Source organism: Malaclemys terrapin, chromosome 5 (genome assembly GCF_027887155.1).
Source record: "Malaclemys terrapin pileata isolate rMalTer1 chromosome 5, rMalTer1.hap1, whole genome shotgun sequence".
In the NCBI taxonomy this organism is placed as follows: Eukaryota; Metazoa; Chordata; order Testudines; family Emydidae; genus Malaclemys; species Malaclemys terrapin.
The window spans coordinates 141,850,034-141,877,774 of NC_071509.1; the positions used below are offsets into that span (position 1 = coordinate 141,850,034).

At 40.5% G+C, this 27,741-nt stretch overlaps 2 protein-coding genes across 2 annotated transcripts in view; one reads left to right on the forward strand and one right to left on the reverse strand.

Moving 5' to 3' along the window:
• IGFBP7 (insulin like growth factor binding protein 7) overlaps positions 1-963 on the forward strand; it is a 65,028-nt gene extending 64,065 nt beyond the window's left edge. The window contains exon 5 of the mRNA XM_054029215.1: positions 784-963. Coding sequence (XP_053885190.1) covers positions 784-803 — 20 coding nt within the window. The 3' untranslated portion in view covers positions 804-963. The remainder of the gene's footprint in view (positions 1-783) is intronic.
• Positions 953-27,142, reverse strand: POLR2B (RNA polymerase II subunit B). Its single transcript, XM_054029213.1, has 25 exons — positions 27,035-27,142; positions 23,925-23,997; positions 23,117-23,267; positions 20,457-20,569; positions 16,804-17,023; positions 15,533-15,691; positions 14,875-15,039; positions 13,696-13,892; positions 12,408-12,527; positions 11,729-11,915; positions 10,050-10,193; positions 9,617-9,756; positions 9,417-9,528; positions 8,910-9,064; positions 8,399-8,597; positions 8,068-8,236; positions 7,453-7,549; positions 5,327-5,421; positions 4,702-4,952; positions 4,524-4,613; positions 4,182-4,289; positions 3,507-3,620; positions 3,238-3,398; positions 2,569-2,764; positions 953-1,243 (listed from the first exon to the last, which is right to left on the reverse strand). The coding sequence occupies exons 1-25, from the start codon at positions 27,051-27,053 to the stop codon at positions 1,154-1,156; spliced, it is 3,525 nt and encodes a 1,174-aa protein (XP_053885188.1). The 5' UTR covers positions 27,054-27,142; the 3' UTR covers positions 953-1,153.
• Positions 27,143-27,741: the final 599 nt, after the last annotated feature.

Sequence of the window (27,741 nt, forward strand, 5' to 3'; positions counted from 1 at the left end):
AGCTTATGCTCTAATAAATTTGTTAGTCTCTAAGGTGCCACAAGTACTCCTGTTCTTCTTTTTTAGAGTTCAATTTATTCATCTACACCAGTGCCATAGTTCCTCAAAAGCCTGGTTATAAAGCAATAAAAATACGTAGTATGTTTTTCCCATTCCCCTGTCACCCATCCAAGAGCCTCCATCAGCACTCTGTTCTCAATTCAGGACCCCGGTCTCTAGACCTCTCTACTCCCACAGCGCTTCATGGAGAGGGTTCTCCCTCAGACAGCATTCCACTCCCAGTCCTTCCTCCGTGCCTGCCCCTCCTGCTTCTCTTCACCACGCTGAATCGCCCCTTTTTTCTAGAGGCCACTGCTCGTTAGGAGCTCTTTGGTCAGTTCCCACCAGCAGTTCCAGCTCTCAGCCACATATAGTTGTCACTTCTGGGGCTCCTGAAGCAGCGTGCCAGCTCTGACTTGCTGTCTGACTCTCTCAGGCAGTGACAGGCATGAAGTCATCAGATGGCATCTCAGATGCATCAGTAATAAGTACAGTCTAAATGTCTATGTAGTTAGCGAACTACTGACAATGGACATGTTCCAATGACCTTAGTGAAAGGTCCCAATTCCATTACCCTAAGCTATCCAGTTCCCTCAGAAGAAAGAAAAAGAGGAAAGGTCTGATTATCCACATTTAAGTCAATGAAGACCAAAACAGAAAATTCACTCCATTGATATTGGAGTATCTGTAATGTTACCCTCTTGTAATTATGAACCTGCATCCCTTTTTGTTTTTTTTCCCCAGATGATGGTGCAGAGCTGTGACGTGAGGACTAGATCATTTATGCAGTTTAAGTTAGTATTTTGGAAAGCTGCAACTACTGACTTCTAGGCTAGAGCCTGATAAGTTCCTCATTCTTCCTTTTAGTAATGTTTTGCACACATGCTTTTGGCAGAAATACAAATAAATGTAATTCACATTTGACTACAAATCTTTATTTCTTTCTATTTACAAAAATTAAGCTCAAGATCATTTAAACAAAGTGTTCAGATGCAAAACAACCTGATGTAAATGACATATGCAACAGTCTGCATTCAAAATCTTTTAAAATGGAACACTAGAACCAGAGCAAGCGTATACGTAAAGTCAGAACTAAAACAGGGCCTTTTAAAGGCTAAACACTCATCATACGAGGTGCAATACTCATGGACATCAGCTCTTGAAAGAGGAGTTTACAAGCATATGGCATTCGCACCAAGGAAATCTGAAAAGGAGGTAAGAAAATTTAGTACATGGTATCTTTTTAAAGATTAATTTCACTCTCCCTACTCACTAAGTAAATAGTAACATTTTGGTACCAAAATTATGAGGCTATTTTTTGGGAGGGTCTAGTGCTTCATATGAAGTTATATTTTTGATAGCCTTTTAGGGAAAGTCTTTACAATTCACCTTGAAGTGATGACTGATCACACTCCATCCAGGGTGGCACTACTTTACTCAATAGTGTTGATATGTTTCTCTACAGGTCCAGATCAACACAACACTCAGTTGGTAGAGCATCAGGCTCTTAATCTGAAGGTCCAGGGTTTGAGCCCCTGTCCAGGCACTTAGCTTTATGGGCTCCAGTCGTGCAATAGGTTAGTGCACAGTACTTCCAGAGCAGTGATGCTGAGGTTGTGAGTTCAAGCCTCACCTAGAGCATCAGTTTTGGGATAACTCAGTGGTTTGAGCATTGGCCTGCTAAACCCAGGGTTTTGAGTTCAATCCTTGAGGGGGCCATTTAGGGATCTGGGGCAAAAATCTGTCAGGGACCGTACTTGGTCCTGCTGTGAAGGCAGGGGACTGGACTCAATGACCTTTAAAGATGCCTTCCAGTTCTATGAGATAGTGTTTAATAGGGAGATATACCTATTTATAATTTATCATTTTAATACAGTAGACGTGTCCTTCAGTGGTCAAAATCTGTAGACAAAAGATCTCTCTTTTGCTCCTATTGGTCAAGATATTTTATTTATGCATATTAACTATTACCAGACAATTAAGCTCCTTAGAGGTTGAAGGAGTAACTGAGTTATGGTAGAGAAAAACAATCCTCTTTACAGTTTATACTCTAATATAAACTTCTATATTAATTCAAAACCTGTGATTTCCCTCCCCCAGCACCTCAACTATGTGACATTTAAGTTTATTCCTCTCTCAACCAAAACATAATATTCTGAACAGTTGGAGTAGTGGCAAAGCCATTAAATCAATCCATGACTTTTACAGCATCCGTTTTTTCCCCAAAGGTTAAAAGATTTCATGTTCATTTTCACTTATGTATTTTATAATACTGGGTTTTCAGAGAACTCAAGTGAAATTTCCTGCCAAATGACACAGCCAGAACTCTGGCAATTATAGGGAAACATATGAATGAACTCTGACACTTAGAAAAAACAAAACACTTGTAGTTATATAGTAACTATTGGGTTAATTTTTGTGTTTCTTTTACCACTTGCTCTCTTCATCCTCACTCACCATCATACTCCTTTAATCATTGTTTGTTCTTGACTGCAAGTAGAAATACTTGCAGAGGAAATCCATACTTACCTGTGTTTTATTACGGCACCCCCTGCACTCGTACGTGTGTGTCCTTGTGTTAGCTATTGCCATTATTCCACAAAGATTGCAAACGTGAACTTGGTATGGGTCTGAAGCCTCAAACAATCTCTCTCTTAAAAACTGAGCTGCTCCATGAGCAATCTGACAGTCTCGCTCCATTTCTCCAAAACGAAGGCCACCATCGCTGTAAGGGGGGGGGAGGATATTTTATCATTAAGTCAGAAATGATGACTCCAGCAGCTATTACGGAGACCTAATTCTGTACAAATACATCAGCAGTATTACAAATAGATGCCTCTGTACCCAGCAAGTTGTCATCATCTCTTCTCCCAAAAATAAGATCATTGGGAAGAAGTCAGCCAAATTATAAAACTGCTGCTCCGACTAACAGTCGGATGACTAAGAAAATTTCTACAACAGATGACAATATAGTGTTTGAACAGACAAACCACAACCAACTCTACTACAAATGACTAAGTCATGTTTTATCTGTCCAAACCTAAGCACACTACCATCAACTCCAAATGGGTGGCTAATTGGATGAGACAGTTAAGATACAGCTGCACAGTTGAGGCAGCTAATTCTTCTCTACTTTAGCAAACCAACTGTGAGACTTCAAGGACACTCATAAAAAAGAAAATCCACAAATATTCTTACCGAGATCTACCTTCCATCGGTTGCCTGTTAAGAATCTGAATTGGCCCTCTTGCACGAGAATGAATTTTGTCATCTACCATATGTTTCAACCTCTGGTAGTAAGTAGGACCAATGAAGATTTGTGATGTGATTTTGCGTCCAGTGAAGCCATTGTAGAGAACCTGAAGTAAAGAATACAATCTCTGAAGCACAAGCCTAAACTAGACATAACAAAAATGATCAAAACAGACCAATAACCTTTAGCTAGATTGGCATTTTGAGCACTATACCTCATTTCCTCTCAGATGATAGCCATAATCTGATAGTAGATTGGAAATCTTCTGCACATTGACAGCATCATTAAAAGGTGTAGCATCACCAATTTCTCCCTTGTTTGCGGATACCTATAGAGAAAAAGGGTTTGCTGAATACTGTAAATTTTTATAGACACAAGCTGTGCATTCTATATGAAAGTAGTCAGACAGCATGCAGGTAACTTGAAACAGCTAACCTACTCCCGCTGTTAAGATTTCAGACCCAATGCCCAGGACTGTGTCCAACCTAAACTTTCTAATGGAATGGATATTTTTCTGTTGAACAAAACTTAGACGCACAAGTTACAGGTGGGATTTTCAGAAGCACTTAACACTAGCCTAACTCTGTTACTCCTTTCTTTTCCATAGATTAGGAGACTGCTTGTATAGTAATTCTGTCAATAAAAGCAGCAAAGAAATCCTGCTATAAACACATTGTGGTTTGACCCACTGAAGATAGCACTCTGGCTTCTCCCTAAGGAAATTAATATACCTTTTGTTTTGTTACTAGATCCTCAAATAGGAACTTGATTATCGTTCTTTAGTGGGTTAACAAATACCAGAAGCTAGCAGATCAGCTTCTCCACAAGATAAAACAAATGCGGTTTACTTCTCAGATTTTAGCTACACAACACAAACTGTTCTCCTTACCTTCCCTTGAAGACATTCAATCAAGTGACCAATTGTCATACGGGAAGGGATGGCATGGGGGTTGATGATTATGTCAGGTGTGATGCCTTCACAGGTGAAAGGCATATCCTAAAGCAGGAAAGAGATTCTCATTATGCCTCGTGAGAAGCTAGGGAGTTCCAACAAAATAAAAATCCAATTCAACTAAGTGACTCAAAGACATTTTAAATAAGAAGAACTGAACAGAGGTTAAATTTAAAGCAATATATTAAGGTAACTTATTTTGCAGGCAATCCACATTAATATGCAAGTTTCACTGTACAGTGAGATATACAAGTATGAGAAAAAAAAAAAAGTTGCTACCTCTTGTCTGTACTGGATACCACAGGTACCCTTCTGACCATGCCTGCTGGCAAATTTATCTCCAATTTGTGGGATTCTCACAGAGCGCACCTGGAGGGAACAGAAAACATTAGATCAGTGACCAAAAAAAAAGGGAATAAGTATAAACAACCCAGAAGCCATAGACACTGGTACTGACCCTAATTTTGCAAAACTTGTATCCTTCCTGGTTAAGGGTTACCATGACCTGGTCTACAATACCAGTCTCACTAGTTCGTAGGAAAGTGCTACAGTCCCTCTTTGTGTATCGTCTATTAGTGCTTTCCAGTTCATCTTCGTTCTCAGGCAGAGTTACTGTTTTGCCAATGATGACATCATCTCCTGACACACGTACACCAGGTGCTATCAAACCATCATCATCTAGTTTGTCATAGATGGCATGCCTCATACCTGAGATTAAAGACAAATGAATTCAGATCCAAAAATCCTTCAAAGTATTTCTACAAAAACATTAAGGATCATGTTCTCAGAATAGTAGACACCATATTTGCATTCTGTGCTAGTACACTCCAGTGTTGTGAATTCATGACATATTAGCAAATGCAGATTCTACTATAAATGTACATGCTGCCAACGTATCCAGAAAGAGAATATTTGTTTTTTTACTGACCATACAAGTTTCTTTGTACCGAGAGCACAAATTTATCATTTACATGTTTACAGTGCAATAGAAACAGTCAAATATAGTAAGGTTAAAATGAAGGACTCTGTCTGGCAAAGCCCGTCTGCTAATTGCAGGCTTTGTTTCTTCCATCATCTCTTACCCTGACAAGTTTCACGTGTAGGTTTTTCAAAAACTTCTTCTTGGTCAAATCCTTTCTTGGACTCTTGTTCTTTATATGAGCGATAGAACACAGATCTGAAAGAAAATTTAAAAAGAAAAACTTGTTTAGATATCAGTGTTTTTTTTAAATCATATGCTATAACCCCATCTACATCACAACTGAGACCCTTTCTCTGTTTTTATTGATTTGTCCAGAAAAATTCCTAGATTTTACAAAAGCTGATTTTTTTTTAAAAAAACATTTTCACACAAGATTTGGACCATTTGAGTGAATGAAGATACAGATTAGGTAGCTAATGTTTGTTAATAAATTAGTCCAAGTGTAAGTGTGAGGCAATGTAGTGGAAGATATATACACACAAACACGGACGTGCATGAGTACAGTGTGTTAATGTGCAGTTCATGCAATAAGCGACAGCATTAACTCCTTTTACTTATAATACACTTATTTTTCTGTCTGTTGCTTTTTCCTGTCCTTTTGTTCCCCCATATTAACCCTGACATTTACCTAGAAAACGGGGGTTAGTTTTTGCACTGATTTTCACCCGCTTTTAAATTTAATTTTTGTAATAAACTGAAATTCCCAGGACATTTTAAACAAAAAAACTGAAAACAAACTGCCCTGGCTCACAGCACAGTTGAGTTAGGGTTACTAGTAATGACAAGTCTGAAAGAATGCTCAGGTCCCACTCAAGAAGTTTTTACTTGGATACTACAGTATAACTTCTAGAGCAAATCAAGGAGAAACAATGAACTCTACAAGGACATTATGACAGTCACTTCTCACAGTTTTACTCAGAGATGTCTACAAATAAACTGCTGGTTAGTGGCAGATAGTGGCAACTTTGGGATCTACTATACATCTTACAAAAAAGGGAATTGTGTTATCCCTGTGTTACGACCCAGACTACTTGACTCCTATGTTTCACCTCTTTTCCCTTTGCCTGCCTTTTAGCTTGCATGTTTTGATGGCACCCCATCACCTGAATACTAATGTAAACAATGACACCACCCCTGTACACATACTAAAACATGATGTGTACAGTGATGAGTAATTTAAGAACACCCCCCCCCCCCCCCCCCCGCATCCATTAAGCCGCACACTCTGAAGTACACCTCTGTTGCACTAGAGTGCTTTGGTTTTGTTCAGGTGTTTCAATTTCTCTCTCTTTTTTTTTTTTTTTAAAAGGCTAGCATATGCATCCACAGCCGTACTTGAAGTTTAAAATTTTTTTATTTTTAAAATGTGCCAGTGAACATAACCAATGCTCACTTTGGGCAATAATTATTCATGAGATCCATAACAATCCAGCACAGCTTCTCATTTCTTATGCTACAAAAGTGAACAGATGCGAAGACGCGAACATGCCTCTAAGGTCTAGCCAACCAAAAGTGGAACAGACTGTGGACCTAGATAGCCAAAAGACAACAATCAATGTGTCCATTATATCATTCAGGTGTAACTGCGGCCAAGTGGTGAAAGGTCACATCAGTGACTATTTGCATCAATAATGGCAACTGTTTCTTATTCTAGAAGACCTGCAAAAATCCTCTGTGCAAGCATTTACCACTTCCCTGGCTAACAATAGGATTATATTGGGAAGCTCAAATGCCTGGCATCAAGGGGCTCACATAACTGACAGTTCAAAAGAGAAGACATCCAAATCCTATTACATTTAATCTACATACAAATATGATTCAGTGCAGTGAGCAAGAGCCAACTTTAAAGCAAGAGCAGAAAAAAGGTTGGTTGGGAAAGTGTCATGTTTTTAACTTTGGCCCTAGTTATTCACTGGAGCTGCAACTTTTGCATCTTCTTGCTGTGGTAGTTGTAACTTTTATAAGTGACTTTTTAAAAAAACAAACAAACTATTTTAACACACTAATAACAATAGGCAATAATCAGTTGCGGGTAGTATTTTAAAATGTCTGACTAAGTTAAAATTTGCTAAAGTTAAAATTTGTCCAGAGGCTTAGAAAAGGCACGTTATGTCCTTTAGACATCTGAATAAAGACGGGGAAAGATTTTAATCTTCAAATGAGTAAAACCAACCATAAAATTTACATGAGCAATTTTCTACAGTTCAAAGTTCAGGAAAACCATACCTGAAAAAACCTCTATCGACAGCAGAACGGTTCATGATGACAGAGTCTTCCTGATTATAACCAGTGTATGACGCAATAGCCACAATTGAGTTGATACCTGTAATGCAATAGTAGCAAATGTTTAAAGGACCTACAGCTCATATAAGCAAGGTTTCTTCATTCAAAATGAACTGTATGCCATATATTTACACTTCCCGGCCATTTATTAAAGAGCACACACACACACACACGGCCATGTGGTACTGAATACATACAAAATCCGAATATACCGTAGATTAGAACTTTCAATACAACAGTGACCCCTTGCGGAGATCTAACAAATGCTGATGAAAAATATACTATTTCCAACATTTAATGGGGGGGGGGTGAGGGGAGGTGCGGGGGGAGATATTCTTTTTAATATACTGTCTGCATGTTGTGGCCTCAGCAGCTACACTGAGAAGATCTCCTTATAGCTAGTGATGCCTAGATTACTAGGCACAATAATGTGAATGACCAGAAGTTACTAAGCACAATCCTAGTTACTTTTCACAATAATGAATGGTCTTTAAATATTAGTATTTGTGTACATTTTATGCAATACATTTTAGGTTTGCTTATTAAGCCACAACATACCTGCTGGCAACTCTCTAAATCGCAAGTACTCCATAGAGCGTGTAGTCACAAGGGGTTTTTGAGGGTAATACAGCACATGGGCTAGTGTATCCATACGAACGTGAAAGTTTGTAATATAAACTCCCATAGCCTGTTTACCCATAGCAGACTGGTATGTGTTCCTAGGAGACTATGAAGGCAAGAAAAGGAGCAGTGTCAACAGAACATTTATTAAACTCTTCATGCATATACACATGTCTACATATGTTAAACATGCTTTTTTAAATTTTCCTTTTGTATTATACTCTCTCTTTCTTTTAAAGTTGATAAGAAAGGAAGAGAGGCTACTGACCTGGTTGTGATCAGGGAAAGGAATAATAGATGCACATACTCCTAGGATCATGGATGGGTGAATCTCACAATGCGTGTAAGTTGAACAGTATGCGACTCCCTTCTCCTGCAAGTCATCTGGAGTCATTGCCAGCATCACCGTCTCTTCTTCTAGTGTGTCGATGTATTCTACTACACCACTGGCTACAAGATCCTGCCAACTAAACAATCAAACTGTCTCAATGCCTTACTATTCAAAAGTAACATTTAATACAGATTTCATTAGCGATGTCAAAAAGCAAGACTTATCTTATTTGAAATTAGGGAATACACCACTGCCTTGATTTGACACAATCATGCTCTATGGCGATTATAAGCAACACTGTGTAGCACACACAAAGTAGTCAAGTAACAAGTTTTTAAATACAACGGTGGCTTGCAGCTTCAGCTGACTTCAAACAAACCCTGAGAAGTATACACCACATTTGGAAGAAAGAGCAAGACATTTTTCCTGTTCTGGGGAGATCTCTTACCTGTAGTTGTTATACTCTCGTTCTTTTAGTTGGTCAATATGCCTCTTCTTCAACAGCAGCTTTTGTTTTTCCACAATTAAAAGTGGCCTGCAGATTCTGCCAGCATCAGTATAGATGCGGATTTCTCGCTCCCTAATATCCCTGATCATGGAGACCTGAATATGCAAACAATGAGAATTAATGGGTTCACACTTTTGAGTCTTTGTATGACCCATGGAATAAGAGTCATGGTACACACAGCAGGAGCAATAACAAAGTGAAGTTCCCCAAAGTGGGAGTCTTTAAGCTACTATCTGCAGTATGCGGTGAGTATTAGAGCTCCACTGAACATGGTTCCAATTGCAAAAAAGGGCAGTTTTCAGCTAAATTCTCTTTAAAAATGGTTTGAGTCACTAAGCCTTTGCAAGGCTTTCCACATGTCCTCATACCTTAGAAAGGTGTGTTGTGCCTACTACATTCCATCCTTCGCAGCTAGAATTTACATGGTCGTTCATTCAGAAAATTTACCTCTGACACAATGATGTCCATCTGACGACGTAATTTTCTTAGTGTATTCATCAGTTGTTCTGGATCTTTGTGTATCCCTACCCAGCAGCCATTAACAAAGATCTTGGTTGCACTATGAAAAGGAAAGCCAGAATTATTTGAAAAAGTGGTTTTGAATTAAAAGTTTAAAATTATTCAGAGACAAACTCATTTATACATACTCTGCAATGGCTGCTGGAGATATTTCTTCTAGATTTTCCATACTCCATTCTTCTAAAAATTCCAGAATCGGAGATGGCTGAGACCCCACAGAAATGTAAGCCATCAAGGCTAAGTTCTTCACAAGTCCTACTGCATGGCCCTAACAAACAGATTTAGATTTTGTTGTAAAAACCAACAAATCAATATGCCTTTGAAAAGGCTAGACAAATAGTTTCCAAGAAAACACATACACAGAATTGATAGTGGATTCAGACACAATTACTTTATTAGTTAAAAAGCATCTTATGCCTTCACTGCAAATTTAACTTTAAATCTGAAATTAAGTACCAAAATTAAAATGCAACTGCATATTGCAACAAATCTGCAGATGTTATACTACAATACAAGCAAATATGCTTTTGAATACATTAGTTTCAATGCAACTTGTGTTACCTCTGGAGTCTCAGCAGGACAGACCATTCCCCACAGTGTATTGTGGAGCTGTCTGGGCTTTGCTAGTTTGCCATCTCTACCAATTGGAGAATTCAAGCGTCTCAAGTGGGAAAGCGTGGATGCGAAGGTCAGGCGGTTTAACACCTACATGTAATTGTAAGTTTTTAAAATTAGACACCCAAGCTGTATTCTTCATGTCACACCATTTCAAAATGCCTACTAGAAGGAAGTCAGTTACCACCTAACCTGACAACTATCGTTATGCCTTTCAACAAAGTAGTTGTAAACAGAAATCAGTTCGCCTCAACTCATCTTAGACTAGAGTGATGTCTTGCCCAGGTCACCCAGAACTGAGAGCCACTGGATTACCGCTCTGCCTCAGCGAAAGATAGCGTTGCTGCTGCTAAGCTCTGCGTTAGGGTGCTGACACATCAGCTTGTCTGCCTTACCAGCAAACTCTTCCGGACTCTGCCAGTCCAAACCTTCCCTTGCAGGTAACAGTGAACCCAAGTTCCCCAGAGATGTACTGCTGTAGTGTCCAGTCCCTCTCACAGAAGTTAAGTTTGCTGCCTCCAAAGAGGCAGAGCACACAACAGCCTGTTAGATTAGCTTAAGTGAATATAAAATCACTGAGATGGTCTAATAAAACAAGAACGAGTTTATTAACAACCCACATAGGCTTAAGTGATTTCAAGTAAGGGTGAAAGAGATATGAAAGGTTAGCCAACAAACAAAACACAACACCACATTCTACTGACTAAAACTGAACTTTAGCAAGTTACAATCTTTGTGTGAGCAGGTTTTTTCACCTACAGTCAGTTCCCAGAGACTTCAACCCCTTTAGCTGAAGGACCCAACTCTCCCAGATTTGGAGCACTCTGGCCTCTTTTGTCCCTAAGACGATGTATCTCAATTAATTAATCCCTGTTTCTGCTTGTATTTCATTAAAGCCCATTGTCTGTTTATCCCCAGGAAGCCTTTCTGGCTAAAGCCTCCATCCTTTGTCATAATCGTTAAATGGTCATCTCCCCCACTTGCTAGTTTAAGCGCTTCATTTACCAGATATGTAAATGTACTCTCCTGGTTTCTGGCCTCACCTGGCTCAATTTACATTGGAGACACAGTCAAGCAGGCAAAACAACATTCGTTTGTCTAGGACAGACTGGGCTTACACACTGCTTGCCAAACACGTTACGAACATATTTCCAGCACACATCTCTAATTCTTTACACACACCACACAATCACATTAATGACCAGTGTCTTAGCAGTTTGGATAGGATACCTTACGTGACACCTTTCAGATACAGATTATGACAACAGTGTGTCGGGGCAAGGAGTGCACCAGGTGTTCTGCGTTACGGTATGGTATGCCCTTCGCCAGTTGGCGCTGAAGAGCTCCCAGAATCACAGCTAGGTCTCCACTTCAGAGATGACTATAGTGGCAGAACTTTTAACTGTGTGCATTTGGGCGTTCAGCAACTTCTATAGTAGGGCTGACCCTGAAAGAACTCTGTTCACCTTTAATATATACTCTGTAGTGATTGCCTAGGCAATATAAAAACTCTGACGTGACAGAATCTTAAAGAGAATTTTTAATATGAGCATTCTGGGTAGGTGGATAGAATCTTTGACAAGACTAAACCTATGACTTGTCTAAGACTTATTTAGCTATGTTACCTGAGATACTCCTGCTCTGGCCTGATGAGCTTTCTTCTGATCACCCCAGTTTCCAGTAGCCAATGAGTACTTCAAACCATCTGATATAATCCTTGTTTTAATTGCCAGTTCCAAGTTAAAATCTTTCCCTCTGTCAATAAACTTCTGTGCGTATATTCTCACTTCTTTGAGCAAATTTTTAAACATTCTGTTAAAGAAAGCAGAAAATGTAATTGTTAGAAGCCAGGAAGGGTAATTGTAGTAACATTCTGTAGCAGGTCAATTTAATCAAACAGATTTATGGAGAGTTCTTGAAAACAGGACACAGAAAATAGAAGTGAAATGCTTCACAGGAGTCAAAATAGAATTACATTTTTATATGGATAAGGATTCCATCCAAGGTTACATTAGGCAGCATAAATATAAAGGCATATAAACTCCACATCCTACAGGGCATAAGCCAGCAACTAATTGCCTGGAGTTCAGAGAAGTTTCTTCCTATGGTCAGGTTATTCCATAATTGTACATCTTGTACCTTCCCCTGAAGAATCTGAAACTGGCCAAGGTCTGAGAGAATATCAGAATTGAAACAATGGTCTGTTCTAGTATGACAGTTTTACATTGCCAACAACTACATGAAATCAGACCCTCTAACAATTGAATACCATTCAATGGCTACAATTTTGTTTATCATGCTTACCCTCTGAACAAGAATGCAAGCAATGGCCCTGCCAGATCAAGTCTTTTGTTACCATAATGATCTCTGTCATCGAGTTCTCTTCTGCCCAGAGCTGCCAGTAGTAATCTATGAACCATGTACCTAATAAGATAAAGAGAGACAACTTACTTCGTATTTTAATTAGAACCAGACATTCATCACCAAGACCGGACAACTATTTACAGGTCATATCCACTAGGGGTGCCTATGAACTGTCAATCCTAAATCAAATGAAATTATTGCATTTCTAAACACAGACCTCTTTTAATAAGCACAAGTCCTAAACACCCATTCCTTGTTTAAATCAATACAGACCCTAAAGGAGATTTATTTATTTACTTACTTACACGCAATCTACCCCATTTTTGGATTGGACCTTCACCTGGCCAACGAGTGTGCTTTTTCTCTGTCTTCTATTGTCGAATTTAGGCCCCAGTTAAGTCAGCAAGGCTCTGCGTGAGTATGGGGGCCTTGGGCTCCTGATGCAGGGACTGCCTGCCTGTATATCATTAGGCACTGAGCAAGGTGATACCACCCAAATAATTTTAGATGGCCAAGAATAACTACATGGCCTTACAGTCAGTCAGTCATCAGCCTGCACCACAACTACACTATCAACTCAAGCAATAAATTAGCAACACAATAGAACCTCAGAGTTATGAGCACTAGTTATAAACTGACCGGTCAACCACACCCCTCATTTTGAATCGGAAGTATGCAATCAGGCAGCAGCAGAGATTAAAAAAAAAAAAAAGAAGAAGTATAGTAGAGTATTGTGTTAAATGTAAACTACTAAAAAAAAAAATATAAAGGGAAAGTTTAAAGAAAGATTTGACATGGTAAGAAAAAACTTTGAGCTTGTTTCGTTTAAATTAAGATGGTTAAAAGCAGCATTTTTCTTCTGCATAGTAAAGTTTCAGAGCTGTATTACGTCAATGTTCAGTTGTAAACTCTTGAAAGAACACCCCCCAGTGTTATGAACAACCTCCATTCCCGAGATGTTCGTAACTATGAGGTTCTATTGTAGTGTCTTTATTTAGGTCACTAACACCACATTCAACTTAAAATCCAATTTCTCATTATTTCTGCCATTTCAATGCTGCAAGGATTGGGTTGCAAACACTACAGTAGTATTATTTTGAAAATTGTGGAAACATTTCTACCAGTCTTACATTTCATAAATATCTAAACTAAATTTTGAATCAATTTTGAGTTGATAGTTTCCCTTTCAGATATATGACACAGCATTTAAGACAAAAAACAGTCATACCCCAGAAAATAGGCCTTTTTGGTTTCACAAAAGTCACTGACACCAACATGTGGAAGCATTTCCTTTTGTAAGACTTCTTTTGCATACTTAATTCTTTTCTCTTTGGTAACACCAGGCTTTGCACCTCTTGACCCGATGAAGTTTAATGCAACATTCTGTTCCTGGATGACAAATGCTTCATCCAAGGAAGGTTTGACCTAATGCACAAAAGGAAGCAAAATCATTGCATCAGAAGGGGGGGAATAGATGAAAACATCCATGGATGATTCAGGATTTCAGTTGCATAGCTGTTTATAAAAATTATTTTCAGGAAGTTCTAGTAATCAATTACGTTTTACATACAAATTCCAAAAAAAAGTTATTTTTTTCCAAATATAATTCTCCATTATATTGCAATAACTGATTTTTTTTTTTTTTTTTTTTTTTAAAGAGGCAGCAGGGAACTTATTCAGATATTCTAGAATAAGACATGAATACAAAGTGGCAGTGCATGTAGAATTATTTTCTGACGTTACAATTAAGCATGTTTCATCTACAAGTAAAATTTAGTGGGTGATGCCAGTTTAAATAAAACCTTCATATACTATGATATTAATACCAAATTAGCTAACACAATGGCAGTCACCACAGACAATGCACCTCCAAGTCAGAAATACTTCTAAACCAGCAAATGATGATTGGATCTTTAAAAGTTCACAAGATTGTATCATTAAACATGATTTCAAGCTACTTCACAGCTAAGTAGTGGGATTTTTTTATTTATTTATTTATTTTTAAAACAGTACATACAGATCAGCTTTTTGTAAAAGACAACCGTGGATCAGTGTGGCCCAATAGGCAGTGCACCAAAAGATAGTTTAGACAGACATCAGTGGGATTTTTGCCACTGATTACAATGGGAGCCGGATCAGACCCTGTAACTGGATACTAAACAGCGCTCTTCCATTCCCACACAAGCACTTCGGGTAAATGTACATTTACCATAATTGTTTTATGCAGAGAACTTTTATTACTTTAACCAATGCAAAAAAACCCAACATATTTAAGATTCAAGTGGTACATGAGTCTTAAAATTACAACTGGGATATAGACAGGATGCTTTGAATATAGTAGAAGTAGACAGACAGACTTTAGCTCACTTAACATCATGACCCATGCCATTATTTAAATATACATTACCATTTCCATCATCTCAGGATCTTCAAAGTCATAAATTATGTGCTCTAAAATGTCTCTGTCAGATACAAAACCTAATGCACGGAAAACAATAATGATGGGCACTTCTTGTTTGATATACGGCAGAGTTGCTACAATGCGCTGACCAATAGCGCTCTTCTTTGCACCCTAGAGGGGGGACAAGGTAGATCAGTCTCAAATGCATTTGATTTCAAACAAACCAACTTTTTCTGGACTTCAAATGGCTTGAATAAAGTACTTCTCTCTCTTGAATAAGTATGGTTTTTGAAACTGAAAATAATTACCATCTACAAAACCATAAATATAAATATAATTAGATTAGGTCTGTCCCATTTCTAATACATCTGTTTTTAAACTATGAATGCCACAGAGCAGCTACTGAATAACATTTTTCATCTTATTCAAGAGGTTACAATTACATACATTAGATTTGAAAATCTAATCACAAATACATATTTAATAGACTATATATTTGATTACACTCTTCAAAGCCAACACACAGTTTCTCCAAAAAACCCTAAACTTAAATACCATGAGATACTATATAAAGAAAAAACACCAAAAAGTCTTAGAAAATTTCAGCCCAAAAATAAGCCAAATATAAAATATCCACCATTATTAAATTATCTGTCATGCATACCTGCCCTCCTCTGGCCAGCATGCTAACCCATATAGTACTAGTTGGTCGAGAGGAATTCTCCAGGCAGGATCTACATTCTCCTGTGTAGGCATATTTCGAATCTTTCTTTGCAAACACATACACTGTGTTTGTAGCCATCTTCTCTTGAGCAATCAGAACCTATATTGGAAACAAAAGCATTGTTAATAACCAGATAAGAGTAAGTTTACAGTAAATAAATATAAACATGCAATACCTGTAAGATGTTTAGTTTTTAAATTGACTTCAAACCCATTACTATTTTTTGTCCATTTGCCAATCTTGTTCTTACCCAGCTATTAAAATCTAGCTTGTACTGTACTATCCATATTGGCAGTGCTGTACAATAGCATAATAGTACTTGTTAAGCTCTCCACATAACTATATGCACATTGTTATGTGGTTAAAGGCTGCTTGTTTTGCTGGTGTTTTTTACCTTTAGAAGAACAGAGTTCTAAGGAAATACTGTGTAACAGTATTACTTAATATAGCACACCAGAAACAAGGGACACTCCAAGATCACAGGGGTTTAGAACACATTTATTGCATTTTCTAGTAGTGATGCATTTAGATACTGTTCCGTAGAGGTCTTAGAAAGCCTTAAGGGTTAGCATATTGTATCTGAAAAACAACTGTAAAAATGGCATCAGAACATTGATTCCATGTTTGTTGTCTTAATTTCCATGTCAAATGTGCTCAGTGCACAAATAAAAAAAAATTTCATCTGCCAGCCCTGAGAGTCAAATTAGGGTTTTTTTTTCCTCATCACACCAACAAATTATGCCTTTATTGACAGCTGTGCAGTCATAGTGCCTTCAACGTATTTACATAGGTGCACATTAAATGAACTTGGCTAACAATTTAATTGATGAGGCACATGATGGAACAGAATTTACTACTACTTATCATGCTGGTTCTGCTGAATACGAATAAAAGTAGCAAAAACTTATTTTGTCACTAAAACAAGTACATACAACTCTGAATAACAAGGAAAAGGTTTGTTGAGTTAGAAGGTGCCATTTTTATACTGCCACTTTACAGAGTTAGATCAGCACTACAGTGTTGGAACTGGAAACAAAACTATCAAAAATGTTTTAAGTAGTATTCCATTAAAAAAAAAAAAAAAACACACCACAGTTTTCTGATTGGTAGAAAGAGGAACACGTATCATAGTAGAGCCATTTCAATGTATAATGTGGAATTTTCAGTATTGGTTAAACAAACATTTTTTCATGTGAAATCTAATTCTTTACCTTTTCTGATCCATTAATAATGAAATAGCCACCAGGGTCAAGAGGACATTCATTCAGTTCACAAAGATCACGATCAGTCAAGCCATTCAACAGGCAGTATGTTGAACGGAGCATGATAGGAATTTTTCCTATAAAGGTTTTCTGATGCTGTGTCTGTAACTGGTCCTCTCCTTCTTTAATAACTGTTTTAGTTATGTCCACATACAAGGGGGCAGAATATCTATGAAAAAGAAAATACTACATGACTATATTACAGGGATGGCCAACCTCCGAAGCCACATGCAGCTCTTCAGAAGTTAATATGCAGCTCCTTGTATAGGCACCGACTCCAGGGCTGGAGCTACAAGCACCAACTTTCCAATGTGCTGGGGGGTGCTCACTGCTCAACCCCTGGCTCTGCCACAGGCCCCCTCCCCTGAGCCTGCCACGCCTTTGCTCCTCTCACCTCCCACTCCCCCCCGCCCCCGCAAGCCTCCTGCACACCAGGAAACTGCTGATTCGGAAGTGCAGGGAGGGAGCGGGAGGCACTGATCTGTGAGGCTGCAGGTGGGTGGGATGCGCTTGGAGTGGGGTGGGGGAGCTGATGGGGGGCTCTGACGTATTACTGTGGCTCTTTGGCAATGTACATTGAAAAATTCTGGCTCCTTCTCAGGCTCAGGTTGGCCACCCCTGCTTTATTATAACATTAGAATCATAGAATATCAGGGTTGGAAGATACTTCAGGAGGTTATCTAGTCCAACCCCCTGCTCAAAGCAGGACCAACACCAACTAAATCATCCCAGCCAGGGCTTTGTCAAGCCTGACCTTAAAAACCTCTAAGAATGGAGATTCCACCACCTCCCTAGGTAACCCATTCCAGTGCTTCACCACCCTCCTAGTGAAATAGTTTTTCCTAATATCTAACCTAGACCTCCCCCACTGCAACTTGAGACCATTGCTCCTTGTTCTGTCATCTGCCACCCCTGAGAACAGCCAAGCTCCATCCTCTTTGGAACCCCCCTTCAGGTAGTTGAAGGCTACTATCAAATCCACCCTCACTTTTCTCTTCTGCAAACTAAATAAGCCCCAGTTCCCTCAGCCTCACCTCGTAAGTCATGTGGCCCAGCCCCCTAATCATTTTCGTTGCCCTCCGCTGGACTCTCTCCAATTTGTCCACATCCCTTCTGTAGTGGGGGGGGCTATTCCCAATAGAGGCGAATCACTTCCCTCGATCTGCTGGCAATGCTCCTACTAATGCAGTCCAATATGCCACTAGCCTTCTTGGCAACAAGGGCACACTGTTGGCTCATATCCAGCTTCTCGTCCACTATAATCCCCAGGTCCTTTTCTGCAGAACTGCCGCTTAGCCAATTGGTCCCCAGCCTGTAGCAGTGTATGGGATACTTCCGTCTTAAGTGCAGACTCTGCACTTATCTGATGAGGTTCAACAAGGATTTCTTTTGGCCCAATCCTCCAATTTGTATAGGTCACTCTGGACCCTATCCCGACCCTCCAAAGTATCTACCTCTCCCCCAAGCTTAGTGTCATTCTGCAGACTTGCTGGGGGTACAATCCATCCCATCATCCAGATCATTAATGAAGAGGTTGAACAAAACCCGCCCCAGGACCGCTGCCTGGGACAATCCATTTGATACCAACCGCCAACTAGACATCAAGCCGTTGATCACTACCCGCTGAGCCTAACGATCTAGCCAGCTTTATAGCCACCTTATAGTCCATTCATCCAATCCGTACTTTTTAAACTTGCTGGCAAGAATACTGTGGGAGACCATATCAAACAAAAGCTTTGCTAAAGTCAAGATACATCACATCCACCACTTTCCCCATATCCACAGAGCCAGTTATCTCATCATAGAAGGCAATCAGGTTGGTCAGGCATGACTTGCCCTTGGTGAATCCATGTTGACTGTTCCTGATCACCTTCCTCTCCTCCAAGTGCTTCAAAATGGATTCCTTGAGGATCTGCTCCATGATTTTCCAGGGACTGAGGTGAGGCTGACAGGTCTGTAGTTACCTGGATGCTCCTTCTTCCCTTTTTTAAAAGATGGGCACTACATTTCCCCTTTTCCAATTGTCAGGACCTCCCCCGATCACCAAGAGTTTTCAAAGATAATGGCCAATGGCTCCGTAATCACATCTGCCAACTCCCTCAGCACCCTTGGATGCATTAGATCCGGCCCCATGGACTTGTGCCTGTCCAGCTTTTCTAAATAGTCCTTAACCTGTTCTTTCACCACTGAGGGCTGCTCACCTCCTCCCCATACTGTGCTGCCTACTGCAGTAATCTGGGAGCTGACCTTGTCTGTAAAGATCAAGGCCAAAAAAAAAAAAAAAGAGCAGTGAGTACTTCAGCTTTTTCCATATCATTTGTCACTAGGTTGCCCCCCCCATTCAGTAAGGGGCCCACACTTTCCCTGACTTTCTTCTTGTTGCTAACATAGCTGTTAGAAACCCTTCTTGTTACCCTCGACATCCCTTGCTAGCTGCAACTCCAATTGTGCTTTGGCCTTCGTGATTACACCCCTGCATGCTCGAGCAATATTTTTATATTCCTCCCTAGTTATCTGTCCAAATTTCCACTTCCTGTAAGCTTCCTTTTTGTGTTTAAGCTCACCAAAGATTTTGCTGGTAAGCCAAGCTGGTCACCTGCCATATTTTCTATTCTTTCTGCACATCGGGATGGTTTGTTCCTGTGCCCTCAATAAGACTTCTTTAAAATACAGCCAGCTCTCCTGGACTCCTTTCCCCCTCTTATTAGCCTCCCAGGGGATCCTGCCCATCAGTTCCCTGAGGGAGTCAAAGTCTGCTTTTCTGAAGTCCAGGGTCCATATTCTGCTGCTCTCCTTTCTTCCTTTTGTCAGGATCCTGAACTCGACCATCTTATGGTCACTGCTGCCCAGGTTGCCACACACTTCTACTTCCCCTACCAATTCTTCCCTGTTTGTGAGCAGCAGGTCAAGAGGACCACGGCCCCTAGTTGATTCCTCCAGCACTTGCACCAGTAAGTTGTCCCCAACACTCTCCAAAAACTTCCTGAATTGTCTACGCACTGCTGTATTGCTCCCCCAGCAGATGTCAGGGTGTTTGAAGTCCTCCCTAAGAACCAGAGTCTGTGATCTGGAAACTTCTGTTAGTTCTCTGAAAAAAGCCTCGTCTACCTCATCCTCCTGGTCTGGTGGTCTATAGCAGACGCCCACCACGACATCACCCTGGTTGCTCTCACCTCTAAACTTAACCCAAAGACTCTCAACAGGCTTTTCTCCAGTTTCATAGTGGAGGTCTGAGCAATCATACTGTTATCTTACATACAGTGCAACTCCTCCACCTTTTCTCCCCTGCCTGTCCATCCTGAACAGTTTATACCCACCAATGACAATATCATTACAATATGAAGATAATGCATTCTAAACTAGAGAAAGCATAAAATAAAGGACTGAAAGTTATTCCAAGAAATTGTTGGTACTGTTAAATTATATTACTTGGTAATAAAGTGCCAATGATCTTTTGTACTTCTCAAGTAGTTTGTTTTAAATATAGGGAAGTAATTCTTCCTTTCACAGGGGATAATTCAAATTAGAGAAAATCCTATTAATTTAAATTGCAGATTTGTTCCTTCATGGTCTCCAACAACTACTAAGGAGCTTTTTCTTACGTAAGATTTCTCAGTCTGGCTTCATTGGGCATCATGGGTGAAGGTGCGCCATCTCTTTCCCAATGCGTAGGCTTGGAGAGATAGATTTGTTCAAACTTCAACAGGTATCGTGGCTGAAAATAACCCAAAATAACTAATTTTAATAATCAGAATGGCAAGTCACAATATGCATGAGAGAATTTAGAGCTTGTTTAATACATATACAATGCCACACACAGAGATCCCAGTTCACAGATTAGAGAGGTAATCTCTTTCTATATGTCTGTAGATAAACTGCACTTACAACACTTCACTGGATGCCTCATTAACGCAGATGTAGGATAAACTCAAGAGAATTCAGAAAAAAAAAAAAAAAAATCAAAGGATTAAGATCTGGAAAGGTCGACACAAGTCCTAAATATGTACAGATTCTCTTAGCCATGACTAAAGATATTGGGCAGGAGGGGATGCAAAGAAAGAGAAACAGAAGACGGTCTCCAAGTAGTTTGAAGAGTTTGTAACACTAAAGAGGGAGAATAGTTATTTAGCATGCTACAAGGGATTATTCACTAGCAAGAGTGTGATAAAACTAAGGAAAGGCAAGTTTTAGAAAGATTACCAGGAAAAAAGTTTTCTGACAATGAAATCTATTAGTCTCAGGAGCAGTGATAGAAGCAGATTGTTTATTTACAAACCAGACAAATTAGGAGAGAAAAAATATTTTAAGGGACAATCCTGCACTGGCTTGGGTTGAGAACGGTGGTGGGAGAAGCAGATTAAAATGCTTAACAGGTCTTGCCCTTCTCACATACTTGTTTATGGATTTGCACACATTTGGTGAGCTAGATGTTTTATTGTCTAGTAAGATCAGATCACATTACAAAATTATTTTGCCTTCACAACATTAATATTTACTGCATCAGCAAGGAAATAGGTAAATATGAATGTATAATGGTATTAAAAATCTACTAAGATACAAGAACTTCAAACTTGAAATCACAGTATTTATTTTAAAAGATATCCTGTAAGAGACATTAAATATATACACGACTTTGTTACTCCCAAACCAGTCTAAATCAGAAGTACACAGAAAAAAAAGTCCTGGAATTGCTCAATGGCACAAAGCCAAGACTATTTTATTTACATATATTTCTATTGTGCATATAATTGTAGCATCTCAATACACTACACTGTGCTACCAAGTGGTAGATGAGAATTTGACTCTCCGTGACTTCTTGCAGGTGGTGGAAAGGGAAGACTAGGAGTTGTGTGAAGATGACACAAAATTGCAGACAAAAGCCTTATGTCAGTGCAACATCATGCTTTTCTGGATTATCTGGTGATTTCCACATTGCATAAGCTCTGGTGGGAGCAATTCTATCCATTCATCCAGAAGTAAGGCATAAAAAGACCTCTTGGCAAGAGAACGGGGGGAAAACGGAGAGAGAAAAACTTGGACCTCAGCAGGGTGCACATTCTTCTTATGGCCACTTCTTATGCCCCAAGTATCAGTTTCCTTACTCAGCTGTCCAGGGCACCACCAGATATAGATGCACACTGAGCTGATCTGGTAATGGAGATGGATAGTATAAAAAGGAGAAAACCTAATTATAGCTGCTTCAAGAGCTGTATTTCAGATCATAAACTGTTCAAGTTTTCCCACTGTCATTGTCAGTTTCATGAATGAGTTCTGACAGTTTCTAATTCTGTTAAATGTAATATGTTCAACAGTGGAATTCAGGTCATTCTTTTAATATACTTATTGTTTGCGTTGGTTTACTATAGCCTAACATTAGCAACTTTATTTATGACTGAAAAGGCACTTCCATTCCAATCCCTATTATGGATAGCTTACTGAAAAAAAGTAAGTTGCACCTTATGATGAAATGTTTCATACTTGGCTCAGAAGTTTTGCTTTAGTTTTAGTATTTGTACGACCACAGCACCTAGGAACCCCAGTCATGGTGCAGGACCCCATTGTACTAGGCACTGTACAAACACAGAACTAAGAGATGGTTACCCACCTCAACGGGCTTACAATCTAACTAGAAATCTATTCAGTTATTTTTCAGAAGTTGTTACTCTGTGTGAAGATAAGTATTTTTTGGTTACTAGATCTTGTATCAAGATCTTCACTTCGCTCCAGACAGCTTTTCTTTAAACTTGATATGAACTGTGTCCAGAAGTGTAACATTCACTTGGCCTAGATTGAAAACAATGTTTTGAAATTAAGTTCCAGAAGTTTGAGAATGGCATTCTGATCACATGTAGCACATCATGCTTCTGGAGTTAAGGAATACAATTTGGTAACGTGCCAAATGAGAATAATGAGAGCTAAGCCCTTTTGAATATCTGGCCCCAGATGTGGGTGCTGAAAATTTTTGAAAATCTAGCAGGAAATGAATAAAGGTTACAAAATTTGATATTTCTCGCCCTTGATAAAGTTCATTATGGTCATACTATTTTTGCCAAAAGTGTTATGAGTTTCAACTGCTTTAATGACCCATTCATTTCCCCAAGTCCCCATTAGTAGCATATGCATTTCTTTTTAGCTATATCATGCACTAATTGACTGGATGTGCTGCTGCAGCCTTCAGCTGTTCAACTGCAATAAGAACTCCCAGCACAATTTTCATATCTGTACGATTAAAAGAATGAAACTCTGAAAAGATCCCTCTTACTGGCTCTTCAACTTCCCCTGTGGCATGCTGAGCTTCAGCTTGTAGGTCAATAGGTGGGGCATCTTCTACAATTCTCTGCACAGACATCTGGATGAACTCATCGAAAGAATCCAGCTGTTGTCGGACCAACCCCTTCTCATCAAAATAGGAGCTTAGAAAAAATAAGGCATATTGAATTAATCAACGAAAATTCTCAGTTTACATATTCATAAACTATGTTAATTATCAGGTAATGTTTAAAAATTCAAGATAAACATACTGTAATTAATCAAAGGATATTATTGCTATATGAAACAAATCTTTGCTTGTATTTCAACATTGTGCCGTGGGAAGAAAACAATTGTTCCAAAGAAACTTTCAAAAAAATAGATAGTAATATTTATGCCCAGATCCCGCAACTTTGTTCCCTATTGACTCACATGCAAGAAGCTGTGGGATCAGAGCCTTAACTTACTTACCAATTCACTATGTTAGCATCATTCTTAGCAATAATGGAAAATATTGTGTTAGTGCTGAACTTGCTATGAAAAACCTTTCAGATTGCTTAGGAAGGCAATGACTTACAAAACCATTGACCTTTGGCCATTTATACACAGGACCAGTGGTCTAAAATCTTATATTCTCTCTTTGTAACAGTTCTTTCATTCTTAAAGAGAAAGGATTTATGATTTTGGACATGAAATCTTGGAATTTCCATCACAATAAGTTATCTAATACGAATAAATATTATATGCTGTTTTAGCTAAGGGTACACTTGCCTGATTACTTCACTATTCTTAACATTTCTTAGAAAGTTTGATAAAGTTACCTAATAACTATCCAGCATGCTTCTTGCCATAAATCTGGAGTGATTTCATCATCATCTTCATCATATTGCATATCTACCAAGAAAGCAGAACACTCAAATCAGTCTTTCTATTCATTCATGGTTTTTTTGGCTGTATATAGCTTCTAAATACCCAACGACTGTACACAAATATATTATTTTTCTGCAATCTAGTAAGCTTAATACAGGGGTTCTCAAACTGGGGGTCGTGACTCCTCAGGGGATTACAAGATATAACTTGTGGGGGTCGAGAGCTGCAGTCTCCACCCCAAACCTTGCTTCGCCTCCAGCATTTATAATAGTGTTACATATTAAAAAATGTGTGTTTTTTTTTAAACTTATAAGGGGGTCGCACTCATAGGCTTGCTGTGTGAAAGGGGTCACCAATACAAAAGTCTGAGAACCATTGGCTTAATAAAACCTGTAAGAGGGATAACAGTAGGCTGTGCTCATAGCTTTCCTGTCATACTTGGACTGCAAGCTCTTTGGGCAGGGACCATCTTTCATTCTGTACAGTAACTCCTTGCTTAACGTTGTGGTTATGTTCCTGGAAAATGTTACTTTAAGTGAAACGATGTTAAGTGAATCCAATTTCCCCATAAGAATTAATGTAAATGGGGGGGTTAGGTTCCAGGGAAATTTTTTTCACCAGACAAAAGACTGTGTGTGTGTGGATGGATGGACACACACACACACACACACAATAAGTTTTAAACAAACAATGTAATACTGTACACAGCAATGATGATTGTGAAGCCTGGTTGAGCTGGTGGAGTCAGAGGGTGGGGAATGCCTTACTGCTAAATGATGAACTGCCAGCAAGTTCCCTCCATCCTCCGTTCTGAGCCCTGTCATGTTGTCGTCTCTCCCCTCCCCGGTTGGAGCGTGGGGCAGGAGCATGGGGAGGAGGACACCCTGACATTAGGACTCTCCCTCCCCCCACCACACACAGCAAGCAGGAGGCTCCTGGGAGCAGCTCCAAGGCAGAGGGCAGAAGCAGCACACAGCAGTGGGGGGGAGGGAAAGCTGAACTGCCAGCAATTGGTAGCCTGCTGGGCAGCTGCCGCACAGGGAACTTAGGGGAGCTAATAGGGAGGCTGCTGGTCCATCGGTTCCAAGCCACCACCAGCTAGCTCCAACAGGCTGCTCTTTCTGCAAGCAGTGAACAAAGCAGGCGGCTGCCAAACAACATTATAAGGAAGCATTGTGCAACTTTATATGAGCATGTTCTCTAACTGATCAGCAACGTAACAACGTTAGCTGGGACGACTTTAAGTGAGGAGTTAGTGTATTTGCTCAGCACTTAACACAGTGGAGTCCTGGTCCATGTCTGGGGCTCCTAAGCACTATGGTAACACACATAAGTTACAATATTTATTATCTGGAACACGGAAGAGTTTTATTACTCCACTGGTCCTTGAGAAAAAGTAGGCAATCTATGAAGGCTTATTATAAAAACATTTTTTTATGGGAACAATACAATTCAGTCTACTTTGTTTCCTAAGGTTAAGTACCTGTTCCTAACACTTTACCACCACTCAGCAGAATATGCATGACAGCACGCAAAACTTGTGCTATCCTAGAGTACCAATTAATAAATCAGTCTGAATTCAATGCAAAGCTCATTAAAGTCAAAAGAAAGATTTTTATTGAAGTCAGTAGGCTTTGGATAAGGCCCTTTATGCCTTTGGTAAAGATCAATTAACTTTCAGTTGTATCTTAACAGACGTTTCAGTTTCCTGTTTATTTAGGAACCATGGACAAACTATTTCAATATCTAAGCATCTTTCAATTTTTTTGTTATGCTAAAACACATTTTTCACCTGTAGCATCAAGAACATTGGACACTCATGCAGATATTTAAGTTTTGCCCTCACACTTTTTAGTTTACATAAAATACTGAATACTAAATACGGTCAAAGGTTGAAACTTTGAAAAACAGGAGCCTAATACTAGGATCCTCAATACATGCCTCCATTTTTCAAAGCACCAGTTTCCCATCAGCTACTTTTGATTCCAGGAGGAGCTGCTGTGTGCTCGGCACTTTTGAAAACGAGGTCACTTGTTGAAATGCCTAAGTCCAAGTCTACACTAGATTCACAGATCCCAAGGCCAGAAGGGATCGTTCTGATCATCTAGTCATAGAACTTCCCCCGAAATAATTCCAGAAGCATAAACAATCTTGAGTTAAAAATTGCCAGGGATGAAGAATCCACCACAACTCTTGGTAAATTGTTCCATTGGTTAATTACTCTCACTGTTAAAACCATATGCTTTATTTCCAATCTGAATTCGCCTAGCCTCAACTTTCAGCCATTACACCATGTTAGACCTTTATCTGCTAGACTGAAGAACCCATTTTCAAATATTTGTTCCCATGTCGGTATTTACAGACTACAATAAAAATCACCCTTTTGTTCAGCTCAATAGAGGGAGCTCTTTGGCTCCCTCACTATTAGGCTCGTTTTCCAATCTTTTCATCATTCTGATGGCTCTTCTCTGAACCCTCTTCAGTTTAACAACATCCTTCTTGAACTGTGGGTGCCAGACGTGGACACAGTCCAGCAGGAGTCACACCAATGCCAAACAGAAAGGTGAAATAACCGCTCTACTCCAGCTTCCCCTGTTTGTGCATCCCAGGATCGCATTATCTCTTAGTCGGGCACTGGGAGCACCTGGTCAGCGGATTATTCACCACATCCCCCCCCCCAATGTTTTTCAGGGTCGCTGCTTCCCAGGACGGAGCCCCCCAGTCTGTAAGCCAGGCCTGGGCTCTGTGCGCCTGGCTATACGCACTGACACTTCGGAAGGACTTGGGGGCGTCCAGCTCCTGCCGCCCCCCCCCGCCCCACACGCGTTTCTGCCGGCACAGCTGCCCCCAGCTCCCCCCACAGCCTGCCCGGCAGCGAAGCGCAGGGACTCGCTCGCCCGGGGTCCCTCCCCGCGGCACGGCAGCGCTGCAAGGGTTTGCAGGCCCTCGTGCCCGCCCCCCGGTGCCCGCTGCGGAGACAGCCTCCCCTCCCCCCCACGGCCCCGCGCTCCCGGCTGAGGGGACGGGACCGGCCCCCAGGGCACGGCCGTGGCGCGCTCACCTTCGTCCGCGTCGTACATCTTGGCAGCGCGGGGTGGCCTCCACTGCAACTACCGACACCGGCCTGCCGCCGCGATGGAGGGGCTGCGACTGCGCAGGCGCGTGACACTAGGCCGAACTGCGGTTGCGCACGATTTAGATCCCGCCTCCTTATGGCACTGCAGCTGCGCGCGGCTCCAGGCTCTCACTTCGGCTGAGCCCGCCCACTTCCCGGTTCGCCAATACGGCCAATACGGCCTCACTCCCGTTCGCACTGCGGCTGCGCGCGCACGTCGCGCTGTGGTCCGCCGGAGCCGCCTCGTGACCACTTCCGGGTGGAGACTTGAGGAACGCGCTTGCGCGCGGCTCAGGGGAGAGGCGCGAATGAACTGCGGAATGCGCGTGCGCATTGAGGCGGGGTGGCAAGTACCATTCTCCCAAAATAGGGGGGAGCATAATAGTGGTGTTCCCGTCCCAGCCGAGGGGAGGGTAGAGAGTTGGACTGAAGCCTGGCGGAGAGTCGGGGCTGTGCCCAGTGTAGCAGTAGGACACCACTCCACCCCCTCGTTCAGGGTCCGAGCCTCAGGCCAGGGGCGCTGCCAGCTGGCACAATTGTATTGCAAGGCTTGCAGTAGTGGGGGGTTACAGAAAGACCCAGCTCCTGGAGTCATGGTGTCAGGGGGGAGTCCCTGCTTTTACTCTACTTACAAAAACGTTTCCAGGCCTGGT

Excerpts from the sequence above, each read along its gene's own strand:
- POLR2B (XM_054029213.1), bottom strand. Across the intron at positions 9,757-10,049 it reads GTCCTGCTGAGACTCCAGAG|GGCCATGCAGTAGGACTTGT; the intron begins GTAACACAAGTT and ends TCTGTTTGTTAG. Across the intron at positions 7,550-8,067 it reads ATTTAGAGAGTTGCCAGCAG|GTATCAACTCAATTGTGGCT; the intron begins GTATGTTGTGGC and ends ATTGCATTACAG.